Source organism: Carya illinoinensis, chromosome 10 (genome assembly GCF_018687715.1).
Source record: "Carya illinoinensis cultivar Pawnee chromosome 10, C.illinoinensisPawnee_v1, whole genome shotgun sequence".
Classification (NCBI taxonomy): domain Eukaryota; kingdom Viridiplantae; phylum Streptophyta; class Magnoliopsida; order Fagales; family Juglandaceae; genus Carya; species Carya illinoinensis.
In genome coordinates this window covers 33,136,683-33,156,533 of record NC_056761.1, presented here as the reverse complement: position 1 = coordinate 33,156,533, position 19,851 = coordinate 33,136,683, and the positions used below count along the sequence as shown (strand labels likewise).

The following is a 19,851-nucleotide window of genomic DNA, read 5'->3' as shown; positions in this document are numbered from 1 at the left end:
TGCACTTGTACCACTGGGTTCTCACGCACAGTGCTCTTACCTTTGGCCACTTCCTCCACACACGGTACATGCTCTATCTCACTAGAATTGGTAATGATCCCACTTTGGATTAAAGGCAACTCTAAAAATTGCTTGATACCACTGGGTACCTCATTCTGCCTCCCCGGATCCTCCCTTGTCTCCTGCAAATCATCACCGATACAACCTTCTTTGCAGGAGCATCCTCTTCCTGTCCACCGCGTTCATCTTGGTGCTTTGCCATTTTTTTCTTCTCCTGCCATTTGGTCTTTGCACCCCTAGCACCCCCTCCCTTACACGATGCACTGCCCCCTCCTCAGCCCGGCAAACAACCGAATGTCCCTGTCTCCAGCACTTGGTGCAATAAAAATTAGGCCTTTCATAGTGCACCTCATGCTAGAATTTCTTATTTTCCACCATGATGGGGAAGCCCTGCACTGGCTCCTCAGTCAAATCAATCTCCACGCATAACCGCGCCCCAATCGCTCTAGAACGATGTAACGTTGCATTGTCAACCCCCAGAAAATGGCCAAACCATGTAGATAAAATTTGCAAGATATATGTGTGATACATATATATAGGAAGACCAGGCAAAAATATCCACTGAGGTGCCAGAGATGATTCTTTATGTAGATCAAATTCTTTTATCCATCGGAATAGCCTAAACACCGAACCAACAATCAGACAACCCTCTCAAACCCATGCATGCACAAAGTCCCTCTCTGATTGTAGCTTCACTAATACGTGATGATCATCCATCACACTCACCGTCAGGATCTCCACCAGCCCCCAGGATTTTATGATCACCAAACGTATGTCATTAACCGTTGGTTTGATACGCATAAACTTCATGACAAGAGCAAACCTGAACTCCTCAACCGCTTTCGTAATTTCAGGTTCTGTGAAGACAAAACCAGGCTCTCTGTCCACATCTACGGGATACCACATCGGAACTCTGAACATGGAAGGCGGTGTCCCCTTTGAGACCATTTGAACAAAGGACAAAGTGCCCTCATCCCCACCAGCAGCCCCCTCCTATGAGGTGGGCGCCACCCTGGGAAAAGTACCCTAGTTGAAAATGGAAAAAAAAAATCGCCTAGAAAGGAAACCGTAATATGCAGAGCATAAACGTTTTTTCATTCCATCGAGACAGCTTGCTTGTTTTCTTAAAGGTCTCTCCTGTAGGAGATATATAGGAAATAAGTTCAAGATTTGAGAGTATTGCCAGTATAGGATTTTAAAGGACTGCTACTTGGTTATTCTTAAATGTGGTTAAAAGTGAAATGCTAAATTATAATTTTCTCCTTGTTTTATAAATGGTTTGCATAATTTTCATTTTCACCTGCATGTATTCTTGAGTTTTAGTCTTAGTCTCCCTTATTAAGATTTTGTGAAATTTTACTGTGGTAGTTTTACTACGGTCCGTAGATTTTGATGCAAAGAAAGAGTTTGGAGGTGGATGAGCATGGAGATCTGGCACCACAAAAAGATTGAGGATTGAGGCTCTTCCCCCATTTTGATTAAGTGCTATATATGAATTTTACCAATATATATATATAATTGTATTATTTCATTTACTTATGGGCTCGTGGCAAGTGACATATGAATATTGTGGTTAAAATGTAATTTTTTTTGGTACTGTTAATTAGAATTGATTATGACTTTTTATTCATTTACTTATTTAATTTTAGTTCTGCTGCAAATATAACTATTCATAATTTATTTTAAATGTGTGTACACACTTATTATCACAATTTGCAATGATTGTATGACTCATGTAGCCAACATTTCGGCATCACGGTCCTTGCTGAGGTGAGAGCTAGGATGCCACTAAAAGTTTAAGAGGAATAAAACATGTGTAGATAAAATGAGACCGTTTCATGGTGGTAGTTGAGTTGTATTTATAAGTGTCATAACTCTCCATTTTTGTCTGCAAGTACATGCATGGCATGTATTGATTTGTTTGTCCCACTTATCTATAATGGCGCCTATCCTTTGATATTATGTCAACTCAATTTGTAATAAAACATGTAGTGTAAGTATTTTCAGTTACTTTATTTTTAAAGAAAAACCTTTAATACTTGTAAACTATTATATAATTCTACGTTTAATGAGTTTTTGACTATATTTAAATAAGAAAGTTTTCTACAAACAATAAAATGATAGCATTTTTCTTTTTACTTATCTACTTATTAAGTTGTATTTGAGAACAAGCCTATCCTTATATATTTGTAGACTACTTTATTATTATTTACAAATAGTTTATTATTATTCACTAATTTTTAACTATTATTTTATTATTATTTATAAATTAATTTATTATTATTTACAGATGATCTGACATAATCTTAGCATTCCAACAAAGCCTATACTTCACTTCCATTTAAGTAAATTCGTAACTTGTGTTGACCCTCTTTGTTTGCTATCATCATGGTGGGACTCCTTCCGGTCTCCCAAAAAGAAATAATGTTATAATATGTTACGTGTGCTATGAAAAAAGATAAAAAAAAGTTAAAAAAGAAGTTTTGTATGTTGCTACGGTTGGCGCGCTAGCTAGAACATAATATTACTAAATTAACATCGTTTTATTTATAGAATAAATGTGGGAAGAGGTGGGCTATCCACTATAATCTAGTTTCGTTTGCTTTTACAGATAAAATAAGATGAATTAAGATAAATTGAGATTAAAGTTAAAAATTAAATTAAATATTGTTAGAATATATTTTTTAATATAAATTTTGTTTTAGAATTTAAAAAATTAAATTTTTTATTTTGATTTTTATGAAAATTTTAAAAAATTGTAATGATAAGATGAAATAAATTAAGACGATTTATAAAAACAAACCAGTCAGTATTGATTGTTATAATTTTGATTGGATCAAGTTCCTTCTTTTTAATAAAATATTATTAAAATTTAAAAATTAAATAAAATCTTGTTAAAATATTATTTTTTAATATTATTATTATTTTAAAATTTAAAAAAAAATTAAATTATTTATTATATTTTATGTGAAAATTTAAAAAATTTATAATAATTAGATAAAATATTTCTTATATCCAAACATGGTCAACCAACAAAAAAATCCCAAAATGAAGCTCACGGTTTGGACAGAAACAGGGCATGGTTTGGAGGCCAAATCACTTGAAAATTTCTAGGTTTAATCCACAATCTAGAACCTGAAAATACTGAAGGAAAAAGAGGGAAAACAGAGCTTCAACGTTCACAGATGGAACAAAAATAGGGCATCAATTTCTGGTGCAAAACAGGGCAGGATTCGTGGTAAAAACAAAGGGAAAAGTAAGGGTTTTTACACCACATTAACAAGGGATACACAAGAAAAGACGAAGATGAAGGAGGCGCACAAGGAGCTTCGGCCAAACCTACAAAAATGGTGAGAACCCATGAAATAAAATGCAAAAAAAAGGGAAGAGAGAGGTCTTAGTTTGCAGCACAAGGAAGTAAAAATGCAAGAGATAAAATGCAAGCTAACCAAAGAAGATGGTGGAAGAAAAGGCGGCACAAAAGAGGAAGAAGAAAGTAGCTTGCAGCAAGAAACAATTTCAGAGCATGAAGAAGAAAATAAACGGTGCAGTAGAGGAAAAATGAAAGGAACAAAGCCCTAAGGGCTGGGAGACCAAACAACGCCGTATAGGGAAATTAAAGGGCCTGGGTCATTAAGGCAATGGGCTTGGCCGAAAACTGGAAGGGGCTTGGCCCAAAATAAAGAACAACATACTAAAAATAAACCCAAACCGAAAATAGAAGTTTATCAAGACAAAAAAGTATAATAAAAATAAATAAAAGTTAAATAAAAATATTACAACTAAATATTAATAAAATAAAACATTAAAGCCTAAAAATAAAATAATTTAAGCTCGGATTAGTTTAAATGTAAATTAATTATTAATATCAAGAAAGCATATAAAAATAAATTTCATAATTTAGAAAATTACAAAATAATGTCACAAAAAATACGTTAAATTTAAAACAAAAGAATTATTAATTATAATAATTTAAATAATTATTTAATAAAAATACACATAAAAATGAGAATCACAAAAAGCACGGAGGCGTAAGTGGCTCAGGTGATCGTAAAATAGTGTGATCATGAAACGGTATCTCATACTCCTCAAGTTCATCTTCCCGAGCCAATTTGGCCCACGCATTGAAGAAGTTAGCTGCAGACCATCCATCACCCATTGTGTGGCACGTGGTTGTAACAACATAGAGACCATCGCAGCTAAACCTTGTGACTTGCACCAGCAGCAAGGGCCAGTCCTCAATCGGACTACCATAATCAACCTTAGGGACCAGATCTTCAATTGCCTCCGTGGGTGCAAAGTCGCCAAGTTCATCAAGTTTTTCTATTGAATAAGCTTCCATTACCTTCGTTCCCTTGGCATTGCAATGGAGTTCCAGTCGGCCACCATGAATCCAGTGTAGTCGACCAGCTAGTGGGTAATAGGGAACCAATGTGCGGCTTAGCGAACTTTTCAAAGTCTCGAGTGTTGTTGTTTCCTCATTGTTATTGCCGATGGTTTTGTAGATACGGATGAGTGGTGAATGAGTCCATTGCATTCTTTGGTCGCTCTCAGATAACTATAGTATGCCACTTGAGGTAGGCTTGCTCGGAACGATGATGGAAGTAACCATTATTTCATGAAATTGTTCGATGTTTGTTTTTCTATGATTCTCTTATACTGCGCGTAGGCAATAAATTGGTTCGAACACATAAGTACTAGAAAACCGTTCGAACTTTCACATTATCTTGGTTCAAACACATAAGTACCAGTTCAAACGATATTTGAATAAGGGACAACTATTTTGGTCCCAATATATTTTGTTCGAATGAAAAATTATATGTTCGAATGGAAAACAACATTTGTCAACTTTTTGGGACGAAATCGATTTTTCATCTCCAAAAGCCATATTTTGGGATGATTTTCATTTCGTCCCAAAAAACTTTTGTTCCAAAAGCTAAAGTTTGTTATAATGATACTTATATACATAAGGAATTACACACAGCTTATCATATGATTCATAAAAAAGTCATATTCAATTCATTTGACAAAATGCACAGATTTATAACAAAATAAAAAGAAATTAATTAAATTCAAATCAAATCATGTATATATACGATCAATAAATAATATGCTTAAATTTCATTTTCCTACTTTATAAGAACTCCTTATTTTTGAAAAATAAGTTTCAAAAAATCTTTGATTTGTTTTTCGCATATATGGTTTGCGGTCGCAATGTTTACAAAATTATTGTGTCATGGTAGGTGGAGGCAGACTGGCGGGTGGAATTCAATTTTGCAACAGTTTCCAAGCAAATCAACTACTATGGCCAAGTCCTAAAAATACAATGGGATTCCAACAATGATATCCCAAAGGTAGTTTATATCCATCACTTTCTCAACTGACAAGCTCAGGGAAATAAACATGGAACCTAAGATCAACATAATAGCAAGCAACGATGCCATTATTTAACAAGTAATTAATAGTAATTAAGTTTCTGGATTTTTACATCCCATTACCATGGCATGTCCTCATAGAAGAGCTTCTTCAAAGAATCCATGTATTTTGTTTGCAAACGGAGTGCTATGAGGAGAGATCCATCTGCAGCTGGACTTGACATGATGAACGACTTGCCATCATCATTTAATAATCCTGGACCGACGTATATCGGCTTTCCCCACCCATAATCCATACCATAAAATGGCAAATTAATCCAACTTCCAATAGAAACATTGGGATTTCCTAAGAACTTTCGTGTTTTTGTGTATGCACGAATATTGAAACCATTCCTCAAAGCACTGACATCCTCCTGGCTAGCTATAAAATCAAGAGCAGACCTTATATACTCATCTGTCATATGCTCAATGACTTCCCTTAGTTTTCCAGCAGCATAACTAAGTGGCTTGGACAATAGGTCGCCATGGACACATGTTGATGTCAAAGTATCCTGCAGGGAGAGACGACTTCGAGTGCCTACAAATATCAACCCCTAAGGAAACTCTTGTTGGTTGAGAGTTATCACTCACTCATGCCTTTCATATACACCTCAGGAGGGACTATTTGAAATGAAATATACCAGGTAACCTTTGATAATTAGAGAAGAACAATTAAGATTCATTATGGTTTCCTTTTCACTGACTTAAGAATCAGAGTATTTTCAAGTGAAGCCCCTCAAGACTCCTTGATGATTTTTAGGTGAACGGTTGTAGATTGGTAGTGGGACATGTCCTTAACAGTTGGTGTTGTCTGTGGGATCTGTGTAATTTAGTGTGGTTTTCACATGCCAACTATAACATGCTCAATAGCAAGCTGAGCGATGGATGCATTGCTAACATCTATGGAAGCACAACTAGCGGTAGTGGAGGAAAGAATAAGAAAGGCCCTGGAGGCTATGGAAATCGACAACTTGAAACAGAAGAATGCCAACTATGATAATATCGATGTGCCTGCTCATAGTAAGCAAAGTGAGGGAGAGGCACATTGCAATACCGATGCAGATACAGGATGAGCAAAAAAAGAAAGAATGCATGACAAGTTGAAGGAACTAGCAGGAAAGTATGAGGATATGGCGAAAAAGATGCGGGGTTCTTCCTAGGTAGAAAGCCTGCTGCAGCAGATAGACCTGCCATACAGCATACAGATTATGGCCATGCCGCTCCTACCAAAATTCAAGGTTCCCTAAGTAAATATGTACGATGGGTCCAAAGACCTAGTAGATTATCTGGAAAACTTTAAAGCTCATATCACGCTCCATGATTTCCTAGGGAAGATTGCATGCTGGGTTTCCCTTTGACCTTGAAAGGGACGACTAGGGGGTGGTTCAGGATCCTCAAGCCAAAGTCAATAGACAGCTTCAAAGAGTTGGGGAAACAGTTCATAACCCAATTTATACCTAGCAGGAGACGTTGGTGCCTAGCCGTGTACCTGCTAACGGTCAAGCAAAAGGAGGATGAGAATTTGAAGGCCTACTTGACTCGTTTTAACAAGGAAAGCTTAACAACAGATGACCAAGATGAAAAGATCACTCTAGCTGCCCTTTTGGGAGGGGTATGGCCATGCAATCCTTTTATGGCAGAGTTGGCCCGGAGGACTCCTTCCACCCTCAGGGAATTCATGGACAAGGCTGATGACTTTGTTAATGCAGAGGATACCCTGCAAGCATTAGTGGATCCTAGTAAGGAAGATAGTAGGATCGAGCAAAGAAGCGGGTAGGTTGACAAGAAAGTTAAGGCGAGTAGATGAGAAAGAGTGCGAGAGAGGCGCTCATATCACAATCCTAGGCTGGTGCATAATAATCTAGGCATATGAGAGGAAGGGAAGGAAAGAGGAGACCACCGACCTACCAAGACGAGCAATTGATACTACATATATCATCAGACAAGATCACACTGGACTGAAGATTGCACGACCATGCAGTCATTGAGGATTGCTTGGGCGTAGACCCAACACACAAGGCAATATGATAGAAAAGGAGAGCATTCAGTGCAGAAAAGTACACCGCTATTAATGAAGTGGTGGAAAGATTGATCACAGCTGGTTTCATCAGGGAAGCCCACTATCTGGAGTAGTTATCCAACGTAGTTATGGTAAAAAACGCAAACAGGAAATGGAGAATGTGCGTAGATTTCACAGATCTAAACAAAACTTGTATAAAGGATAGCTTTCTCTTACCACACATTGACATCACTGTAGATGCAACGGCAGGACATCATATGTTGAGCTTCATGGACGCATACTCAGGTTACAACCAGATACGGATAAACGCAGCAGATGAGGAGAAAACCTCATTCGTCATGGACCGAGGGTTATATTGCTACCTAGTCATGCCCTTCGGATTGAAGAATGTAGGGGCGACCTACCAAAGGCTGGTAAATCAAAAGTTCAAGAAACAGATTAGAAGATCTATGGAGGTATATGTGGACGACTTGCTGATAAAGAGTAAAGTTCCCGCCCAACACCTTGTAGATTTGTGAACGACGTTCGAAATCTTATGCCGTTCGGGGTCCAGTCGAGAAAATTCTCGGGCTTCATCGTATCCGAGAGAGGAATTGAGGCCTCTCCAGATAAGATAGAGGCCATACTCAATATGAAGCCACCAAAAAACCTGAACGAGACTCAATGACTAGCGGGTAGAGTGGCTGCCTTAGGAATATTCATAGCCAGGTCAACAAATAAGTCCCTCCCCTTTTCCCAAGTACTGCAGAAGGTACATCCTTGGAATGAACAATGTGATGAGGTGTTCAAAAAATTAAAGCAATCTCTGGCCAGTCCGGCCCTATTGAAACGACTAGAAAAGGGTGACGTGCTTTACGTGTATCTAGCAGTCTTCCCACATGTTGTATCCGCCATCCTAGTAAAGGAGGAAGAGGCCGCCCAACATCCAGTATATTATGTGAGTTGAGCACTCAGAGGAGCTAAAGCAAGGTACCCCCGAGTTGAACTATTGGCTTTTGCTCTAGTAATGGCAAGCAGAAAGCTCCGACCATACTTTCAAGCCCACACAGTAAGGGTGCTCACGGAGACTCCCCTAGCAAAAGTCCTAAGAAAACAAGACAACACAGGAAGATTGATAGGTTGGTCAATTGAGCTGAGCAAGTTCGATGTGGAGTATGAATCAACGAAGGTTGTCAAGGCGCAAGCACTAGTAGATTTTGTGGTAGAATTCTCAGAATTTCTCCTAGAAGAAATGATTGAACCATCAAGAAAGCAGTGTGTATTATTCATAGACGGCTAATCTTGTCGAGAAGGTGGAGGCCTAAGAGTACATTTATTGAGTCCTGATGGTCAGGGGTGATATTACATGGCAACGCTAGCATTCAAAGTGACAGACAATGAAGCTGAGTATGAAGCACTGATAGCAGGACTGTCTGTGGCCGGCCTAATGGGGTTACCGAGGTAGAAGCCAGGTCAAACTCGCTGGTAGTTGTAAATCAAGTGTTGGGCCTATATGCTACAAAAGGCAAAAAACATAAAAAAATATCTAGCGAGAGTCTGGGAAATTTGCGACCTCTTCTCGTATTTCACCATAACTCAGATACCAAGGGTAGACAATGAGGTTGTAGATAAATTGGCATGGGCGACATCTGGGATAAAAGAAATACCTCTACCGTGGCAGGTAGAAAGAAGGGTCATCGAAGTCCCAACCATTGCAATGGAAGCAGGCGTCTTGGGATCTAACACTCCAAAATGAGCGAGCAGAACAGTGGAATACTTAGAAGAAGGAAAACTATCAGAAACAAGAGAAGAGGTAAGGAAGATAAAGAAAAAGGCGACTAGGTTCCAGCTCATCAATGGAGTTCTTTATAAAAAGGGATTCTCCACCCCTTTACTACGATGCATCTCCACACAAGAAGCACAGTACGTCCTAGCAGAGATACACGAGGGGGTATGTGGAAACCATTCCAGCGGAAGAACCTTAGCTAGAAAAGCGGTCCGGGCAGGGTACTACTGGCCTAATGCTTTAAGGGATGCATGAGAGTTCACCAAGAAGTGTGTTAAATGCCAAACGTATGTGCCAGTACCGCTTGCCCCCCTGAGGGCTTAACATATGTGATAGGACCATGGCCTTTCGCCCAGTAGGGTGTAGATTTGGTGGGACCCTTTCCGCCAGGGAAGGGTGGAGTTAAATTCATTATAGTCGCCATGGATTATTTCACAAAGTGGGAGGAAGCAGAGCCGTTGGCAACCATCACGAGCAGGGCCGTGACAAAGTTCTTATGGAAGAATGTTGATTGCAGGTTCGAAATCCCCCAAAGTATTATAACGGACAATGGGCACCAGTTTGACTCAGACCACTACAAGGAGTGGTGTGCTGAATTGAAGATCTAGCAAAATACTCCTCCCCAAGCCATCCCCAAGCAAATGGTCAAGCTGAGGAAACAAACAAGGCGTTACTTTCAATCCTTAAGAAGAAGATTGTGGAAAAGAAAGGAGATTGGGTGGACAAGTTGCCAGGGGTACTTTGGGCGTACAGAACTACAACAAAAACTCCAATAGGAGAATCCCTATTTACGTTGGCGTACAGATGCGAGGCAATTGCTCTAGTTGAAGTAGGGTTTCCAAGCTACAGAACAAGCCACTTTTCAAGCAACAAGAATAATAAGAAGATAGGGAATACATCGACTTACTAGAGGAAGAAAGGGAGATGGCAGAAGCCCAGTTGCTGCAGGAAAAAGCAAAAGCCGAGCAATACTTCAATAAAAGGGTAAGGCCCATGACTTTTAAAGTGAGCAACCTAGTCTTAAAGAAAAGCAGGGTGACTACCCAAGGCGAAGGAAAGATGGGACCCTGATAGGAAGGTCCTTACCTAGTGGTGGCCAACAACAGGCCTGGATCATATCAGTTGAAAGATAGTCAGGGCAAAGAATTGCCACACCCATGGAACGTGGAGCACTTAAAGAGATTTTATCAGTAACTTTTGTAGTGTTTTTATTTCTTTGCCTTTTCCCCAGTACTTGCATTATCACTATTTATGAGCATATTGCGCTTTATTTATTAATAATTCTCTACAAATGAAGGAGTTCCCGTGGGAAAATATCAATTCAATGAAAAAAGGCACGTAGGTCCTCAAACCACGCCTACCCTAAATACCAACGGCAAGTCTTAGCAGCTTGTGGTGCCATAAAAAATGGGCGTTTAGGTCCTCAGACTATGCTAACCCTAAAGACCAAAGGCAAGCCTTAGCAGCTTGTAGTGCCATCCAAAAAAAGTGCGTAGGTCCTCACACCACGCCGACCATAAACACTAAAGGCAAGCCTTAGCAGTTTGTGGTGCCATGCAAAAAAAGCGCGTAGATCCTCACACCACGCCGATCGTAAACACTAAAACCAAGCCTTAGCAGCTTGTGGTGCTATGCAAAAAGGGCATGTAGGTCCTCAGAACATGCCAACCCTGAACACCAAAGGCAAACCTTAGCAGCTTGTAGTGCCATACAAAAAGGGCGCGTAGGTCCTCAGACCAAGCCAAGCAACACCAAAGGCAAGTTTTAACAGGTTGTGGTGCCATGCAGAAAGGGCACGTAGGTCCTCAGACCACGCCCACCCTAAACACCAAAGGCAAGCCTTAGTAGCTTGTGGTGCCATACAAAAAGAGCACGTATGTTCTCAGACCACGCTGGCCCTAAATACCAAAGGCAAGTTTTAGCATCTTGTGGTGCCATGAAAAAAGGGAGCGTAAGTCCTCATACCATGCCGACCCTAAACACTGAAAGCAACCGACTTACGGTGCCATGAAGGAGGGCGCGTAGATCCTCAAGCCTCACTATCCAAAAACAACCTAACAAACCAAGGGCAACAACGGTGAAAAAATCCAACCACAAATAAAAGACCAAGAAGAAAAGTGCGCAATAGTAAAATTAACTGGCATTCATTAGAGTAAAACAAAATTCATTATCACGAATGTATGAAATATAAAAATACAAAGACTTCTCCACAGACAAAGGAAATAAGGTCAAAAAATTAAGGGGCATCATAAGGCGAGAATGTCGGGGGCATGTTTATGAAAGCGTCAGGCATCTCTGTTCGGCCAAAATCGTCAACCTTGAGGCAGGTGCTTTCCTCAAGGAAGAATAAACGCTTATCAAGAACCTTAAGATTGGTGGCGGGGTTGGCCAGGAGACGGTTCATCAGCCTTAGGATGTCGCGGCCATGCCCATAAGTAAAGGCATGATCCCTTGTTGTAGGGACATGAGCCAACTGGGCACGAAGTCGTGCAATCTTCTCCTGAGTAGTGCTTAGCTCACCCATCTTCTCATATAGCCTCTGATGACTGACTCCAAGAGTCAAGTTTGCCTCTTTAAGATCTTCCTCGAAGGACTTGCAGCTATCTTGAGAACGGGCTAGGTCTCCACAGAGAGAAGTTATCACCCCATCACAGCCAGCAAGCTCAGAGTTCAAGCGTGAGCACTCAGCCTCAATGTTTTTTCGAGCCTCCAAAAGTTGCAACTTGGCCGAGTCCTCTCAGATTGAAGGAGGATCAAGGCGAAGTCATCCTTAGCCTTGACCTCATTCACTAGGCAGACAGCTTTGTGCAACTCAACGAGTTCAACCTCATGTATCTTGAGATCACCTTGCAAAGAGTGAGAATAACCTTCAGATTGCTCTAGCAAGATCTCCAACTCCTGCTTCTCCTCGGCTAAGGCTGCTAGTTCAGCCCTGTTAACCCGCCACTTCTTAGAGGCACGCTTAGCAATATAACATAGCTTACGCTGCTCATTAATCTCCTCCTCAAGTCGGGCACAATCTACCACTATCCAAGCAAATAGGTCATTGATGCCCTGTAAGAAGGAAAACAAACAAACAAACAAACAACCAATATAAGAAGAGGTTTAAATATGAAATGAGTATATATAAAACAAAAGGGGGACAGACTACATAGTACCTCAAAGAGCCAACCTCTCAAATGAGTAGCCATCTAGGCAATGGCCTCAACATGGGAGTTAACAACCGTTGAGGAAGCACCACCACTGGCATTCCCCCTAACATCTCACCAGGGCCTAGGGGGGTGCCTCTCCATGCCCCCACGCAGGAAACCATCATCCTCCTTGATGAATCCCCCAAGCATACAGGGGGTAGAGGGAGTGGTGGGTAAGCTAGGTCAACCTCATGAAGGCGAGTATCTTCCTGCAGAAAATTCTCCCACTCCTCCTCGAGGAAGGAGTTAGTATCCCCCCCCCTCCCCCCCCAAAGGAGAAGGCGTGAAGGGAAGGAAGAGAGAGTCTTGCACCGCTGCCAACCGGCGAGGGGGTTTTTCCCCCAGAGGTGGTAACTGGTAGACTCTCTGGGATGGTTTGCTATAAACCAATCCCGTCGCCTGCTTCAACCGGGTGTGTAGAGGCACCCCTTGTTGTGTTGGTCCACTCATCCTCATGGAGTAAAGAGGCACCTTTCGCCCCACTTGTGGGCAGGGCCTTCGATGCCTCCTCACGACCACTTATGGGAAAAACTATGGCCGCCTTGTCATGGGCACCACCGGAAGGCGGGGGCAAGCGAGCCCTCACCCCGGTGATGGAGTCAAGGTTAAGGGCAGCCGCCACTTCAATGTCTAGCTCGACCTATCTCACTCACCCTTCTAGTACAGGAAACTCAAACGCAGGAAAAGAGGCTATGGAATGCACTTGCATACAAGGCACAACTTGGAGGGAGGCGGCCAGGTCAAAAAGTGGTAGGACAGCTAAACTCTCCACGTCCCTAAGGCCATAGAAACGAGGCGGCTACAAGGACGGATGTGTTAAGGGAAGAACAGTGGTAGTTGGTGGGGTAGAAGTCTGGTTGTGTTCGTCCCTTGAGGTTATGGCGGTATCCTCCAACCACTGCAATAGGGGCTCGGGGGTGGCTAACTGCTTGAGCGTCTGAGCTGGTGTATCCTCCTAAGGCGTCTAGCCCTTTAAGGGAGCCAGAGTTTTCTTTTAAGGAGGAGGAATGGGAGAAGAGTCTCCGGAACGAGCACTTTTTCATTGACCGCCATCCTCGTTCTTTTTCTTGCTCCTTTTCTCTCCTTTTTTCAGTGGCTTCCTCTTTCTCTAGTCGTGATTTCTTTTCTTCCCTCTTTTTTGAATGTGGATTTTTTTCTTTAGAGGGGTCACACCTCGAAGTCTTCTCAGAGGGCTTCGGCAAGGGAGGAGGAATGATGGTTGAGGTCATAAAGTCATGTCCTTGAAAATAAGATCGGTTTGGAGACATCAAGAACCGATCAATGTGGGCGGAGGTCAAGAAGAGATCGGTGTGAAGCTCCACAGGATTAGCCTCAGCCTAAGAACGGACTGTCTCAATTCTAGCCAGTTCATGATGTGACAAAGGCTCCATTCTAAGCCACAATTTCTTTTTGTCAGGAATGGGGCGCCAGATTGATTTAACTGAAAAATCCTTGAAGACATCTTCTGTGGCGGGGTATTCCCAACCTTGACCAGTAATGAAAAAGAATTTGGAGATCCACGCCTGAGCATTGGAGTAGCAAGTCTTGAATCGGGCCAACATCTGCATGTTATCCTTCTTATGGAAGCTAACAACATTACCTTTGGCAGCCTGCCTCACGTTATAGAACACCAAAAACTCCCGACCAGTCAAGTCAGGATAAGGGTCATTGAGAGGTTCCAAAACTATGCGGAAGACAATACAAGTAGAGAGATACACCCTCAACGTGAAAGGCTATAGTTGAGCAGGAGCTATTTTAAGAAGGTCCAGAATGTCATGAAGAGGACGACAAAAGGGCAGCCTCAACCCATGCTGCAGGAGGGGGACAATGATAGCTACTTTACCAGCAAAACCCTCGTCGTCGCAGCATCCAGCCTCGGGATTCTCCAAGATAATGGTTTCGGGAATACAAAATTCTTCTCTAAAATGCCCGAGCGCCATTGGTACCCAGCAAAAATCATGCCCTCAGGGACTTCGAAGGGGTTTTCAGAAACCTCACCTTCACCAGAGTGGGCTATTGAAATTTATGGAAATAGAAACAGCAAAAAAGCTCAGAATAGAAGAAGACCGAAGGCAAGAAAGAGAGTCGGAGAGTAGAGAGGGTAACAGAGAAAGGAATGAAAGAGGACAGAAAAGGGGGTATTTGAAGAAAAATAGAATGCAGAATGCCAACAGACAAAGAAAGTGTAATTCGACACTGGAGAAGAAGAGTAACTGTCGCAAGAAAACTTTCCTTCTTTTTTGCCATAGTAGTGGGAAATGATGGGCAATCCTCGATATTTTAAAAAAATGGTATAAAATAGCAAGAAAAAAGGCACGACGAGCCACCAAGCACCTAAGGGCCATGGATGGTCTAGGTCTGTCCTCGTGGCTGCTTGTTCCCCATGCACCTAGGCCCACAAACACACACACACACACACACACACACACACACACACACACACACATATGTATAAAGAAGGGATACATACATTTGAGGATTGAAAGAAAAATGAAGGCCCACGTGAAGACACCTAGCATTCCCACAGCAGCAAAGTTGGTCAATATAAATTCCCTACGCCAAAAGGCGAATAGAATTAGAGGGGTAGCTGGAGGGACTATTTGAACCGAAAGGCCTATTCTGCCATAAACACCTAAAAAGGCCCATTATACTATAAAAGCCCAAAGGACAAATCCAAGGGCCTACGTGAGAAAATAAGGAGAATCTAAAGAAAATGTATACCGCGCCACCTTTGACAGAAGGATAGAGACGTTGGGAAATTACATGATTACTCAAAATACTGAGTAGTGATCCACATCGATAAGTTCTGGATAAGATAAGTAGTGCAAGTGAGCCTATATATACCAGGTAACCTTTGATAATTAGAGAAGAACAATTAATATATATTACGGTTTCCGTTTCACTAACTTGAGCATCGGAGTATTTTCAGGTGAAGCCACTCAAGACTCCTTGATGATTTTTAGGTGAAAGGCTGCAGATTGGTAGTGGGACACATCCTTAACAACCTCCATAAGTGGCTAGCGACTGCTTCGTATTGAGAATAAGGTCGTGTCACCACCATTTCCATGTCTTGATCATGTGGGATCTCGTTGGCTTTCTTCCTTAGTCCCTCAACTTGCTCTTTGGTGACTTTCAATATGGTGGCACAAGTTTCTTTCATCTGCTCCTCTTTGGTATCCGTGTGTCCAAATAGGAGTGGTGGTTTTGTGAACTCTATATGCTCAAAGTGTGGAGGCAGAAGTGGTTCGGATGATCGTAATATGGTGCGATCATGAAAAGGCATTCATTCTCCTCCAATTCATCTCCTCGAGCCAACTCGGTCCATGCGTTGAAGAAATTAGCTGCAGACCATCCATCAGCCAGTGTATGAGAATGGTTGTTCCAACACAGACACCACTGCAACTAAACCTTGTGACTTGCACCAGCATCAAGGGCAAATCCTCAACCGGACTACTATAATCAACCTTAGGGACTAGATCTTCAATTGCCTCGTTTGGTGCAAAGTCCCCAAGTTCATCAAGTTTTGCTTCTGAATAAGTTCCAATAGCTGCGCTCCATCGGCATTACAATGGAGTTCCAGTCGGCCACCATGAATCCAGCGTAATCGACCGGCTAGTGTGTAATAGGGAACCAATGCATGACTCAGGGAGTCTTTCAGAGTCTCGAGTGTTGTTATTTTTTCGTTGTTGTCACTGGTGGTTTGGTAGATACAGATGAGAGGTGCATGAGTCCATTGCATTCTTTGGTCTCAGATAACTGTAATATGCCTCCCGGTGTGGTCTTGCTCGGAACGATGGTGCAAGTAGACTTGAGGGTCACCATTATTTCATGAAAATGTTCGGTGTTTGTTTTCCTGCAATTTTCTTATACTACGCGTAGCAATAAATTGGTGATATGAGAAGGAGGTAGGAAAAACAAACACAGCAAAAACTGACGAACGCAGCTGGCTATCATTCATGTGGGCAATGGTAATCAGATATCTCTTATTATCTACTGACGAGGTTGTGGGAAGTGGAAACAAACAAAGAACGTGATAAAAGTAAAAACCGACACCTCACCCACACCAGGTATTCCTATTCTAACGTATAGATGAAAATTTCTACTCTCGTGTGTGGTCTCAGGTGGATGAGGTCTTAAGGTTCGATCCCCCTTTTGAAATTCCCTAATATCAAAAAAAAAAAAAAACTCTTATTACATTTTGATGGGCGGTTGAATTATCAACTAACCTTTAATAAATTTATTTATTTATTTTTAAATCAAGAGACTATCCATGGCTAATTGTAATTGCCCATCTATAAGTCCAACGTAAAATTTGGATTAATTGAACAGTCTAATTTTGAATTGAATATTAAGTTTTAAGTAATCTTATTACACTTGATTAAATAAGTTTTATTTGCAAAATGTTATGAAATCATAGAAAAGAGAGAGTCATAACGTGTTATAAAATTTTCAAAAGGAGAGAGAAAGAGATAGAGCTCAAAGAGGTTATGAAACTTATGAATTTCCTAAAAGATTCAACGATATATATAGGAGTACAAATGGGACTATGCTTTTTACGACTAGCACTATGCATTTTGCGACTAGCTCACTATGCTAGCACTATGTACTATGCATTTTGCGGCTAACTCACTATACTAGCACTATGCACTATGCGTTTGACGACTAACTAAATATGGTCATACAATTCAAGATAGTTTATAACACTTCCCCTTTGGATGACCATATTTAAAGAATATGCCTCGTTAAAACCTTGCCAAGGAAAAACCCTGTGGGAAAAAACCAATGGTGAAGGAAAAAGAGTACAGTATTCATGTGTATCGCCGAGTACTTTAGAATTGCCTCATTAAAACCTTGCAAAGGAAAACCCAGTGGGATAAAACCTTAGCAAAGGAAAAAGAGTACAATCAGCACAAGTCTTCAAGACATTGCTTCCCCTGAAAAGTGCATGATAACAGGTCTTCAAACCTCCGCATTCCAATGTTCTGCATAATCTTCTTAAATGTTGCAGTTGGTAATGCTTTAGTGAATAAATCTGCCAGATTTTTACTTGACCGTACCTTCTTGATATCAATTTCAACTTTCTTCTCATGAATTGCAATAATCTTCTTGTGTGTATCTGAAAGATAACTCTCATCTGTACATCCAACTAACTGTGGACTTGATCCATGTTGATAAAATAATTACAACTGGATCTTTCTGCTCATCACTACTCTTCTGGAGTTGTACTCTTCTGGAGTTCTTGTAAATAACACAGTTAGTGGAGAATTCATCAACATTAAACCGTTAACCTCATTTTTTAATAAAAACGGTGGCCAGCCTTTTAAGATCAGACAAGCACCGCGGATTTTCAACTCCTCTGTAGGTGTCAGGTGTGCTGTCAGGCGCATAGCTGTTAGGTGCCGCAGCTGTCAAGCGTGCTGTCAGGCACGTAGAGCTATGAAGCTATATTTCGTCTCTTTTCTCTTGCTTCACGAGAGATGCTGTATCATAATTTTCTCTATAAAAGAGATATTCAGCTCATCTTCATTCGCATCTCATCTTCTTCACTTTTCTGTAATCATACTGCAGTTTTACTCTACAATCTCTTTCTGCATTCTTATCCTACAATGGCTCAACGATCTTCCCATGGCCAATATATGAGGTACTCTACACCTCGTTCATCAGCTGTTCCTGCTTCTGCCACAGGTGCTATCATGCAATATAATGATCTGACTCATAGGTCAGATAATGAAGCTATCTATGAGCTTGTGAGTCTCGGTACCTGATACTCATCATCCATTGTCGCATTTTCTCAGCGACTGCAATCCAGAACTTGTGGAGTTGACAATCTCCACGAGAATATTGATATACTTCAGCGACTTCTTCTGGAATCCAACATGAAGATAGAATCAATAAAGCAAGAGAATAGGAATTTAAAATCCTTGCTTAAATCTTCTTTTCGATTGTCCACCCCTTTAGATATGGATGCCATGCAGATTTTTGAAGAATAAGAGCGTTTGAAGAATGAGGCAAAGTGCCTCAAATTTCTGTAATTCTTGCTTCAAGATAATAAAATAATATTTCACAAATATATTTGTGTTTCTATCTTTTGGTAGATGTTCTGTGTGCTCCCTTTTATTTCTTCTTTAATAATGCACACTTCATATCAAACCCATAATATGAATCTGAAATACTAATTGTATTAAAAGATGGTATTTCATGACTAATAACATCATCCATCTTCCCCTTGAAGCCGTAAGGGTTTCAGATTTATATTTCAAATATGTGCAGTTTTCATGAGCTCTTCTGGAGCCTCAATGACATTTAAATCATATATATAAACTGCAATAATAGCTTGTTTCCATTTGCGTTTGGATTGCTTTAGATCATATAAGGATCTTTGAAACTTGATAGAATACATATTTCTAGATGTATTCATATTAGAAGCTTCAGACATTTTCTATCCTTCAGGGATTTTCATATATATATCATGATCCAATGATCCATATAAATATGCAGTTAATCATGCATATCCAAACTCTCGGTAACTTTCAAGCTAATAAAAATCTGAATATGATTTCAACCACTTTAAAATCATATCAATATTGTTTCTTCGAGAAACTAACTTGTGATTTCTATATCACATTTTCATATTAAAAACTTCAGGCTCTTTATATCATATATATAAATATCCACTGATATTTAACAAAATTTATCTCTTTAGGTATTTGGATTTCAAGTCCATATTTATCACATTTTACTTAGTGATATCAATTCTGCAGGAATTGAAAAACTGACTTGTGATTTATATATCACATTTTTATTTCCTTTCCATAAATACCCACTGACATTCAACAAGCATCACCTCTTTAGGTGTTTGGACTATAAGTCCCGATGCATCATATTTTACTAGTGAATCAATTCTGCAGGAATTGTTTCTTTCAAATTTGGCCAATATTTTACATCGTATTCTTCGACGATTCTTGATTCACTTTCATCATTATTTCTGGTAATATCAATTGGCATCTCATATGGAAATACGTTGTCGACAACGATTTTATTTCTAACTATAATTTCTCCATTATTCATGAAATGTAACGAGATCTCGTTATTTTCAGGTACCTGTCCCTCTTCAAGGGAAGACATTTTCATGAAAAACCTCTTCAGGAGGCACTCTTCAAGAGTTTATATAGGAGAATTTTATACAGAGAATTTGGATGGACTTTATTGCTTGTTTTGTGGGTATGGCCTCTTCAGGAGCACCAAATTATTTGTGTCTTTCTCTTTTGAGATGCAGTACCTTTTGTATCAATAGGTCTCACATACTTTCAGACTGCTGAATTTCTTAATTGTCCTACAGGGATTTCAATCCTCGCTGGGATTTTAGCAGCTAGAATATGAGACATTTTTATCTTATTGCAT

General features: G+C 40.4%; 1 protein-coding gene across 1 annotated transcript; it reads right to left on the bottom strand.

The window, feature by feature from the left end:
• Window positions 1-4,072: 4,072 nt before the first annotated feature.
• LOC122278659 (spermidine hydroxycinnamoyl transferase-like) lies at window positions 4,073-4,597 on the bottom strand. The gene has a single exon (XM_043088844.1). It carries the CDS (start codon window positions 4,595-4,597, stop codon window positions 4,073-4,075), a length of 525 nt encoding a protein of 174 aa, XP_042944778.1.
• Between the last annotated feature and the right edge of the window lie 15,254 nt (window positions 4,598-19,851).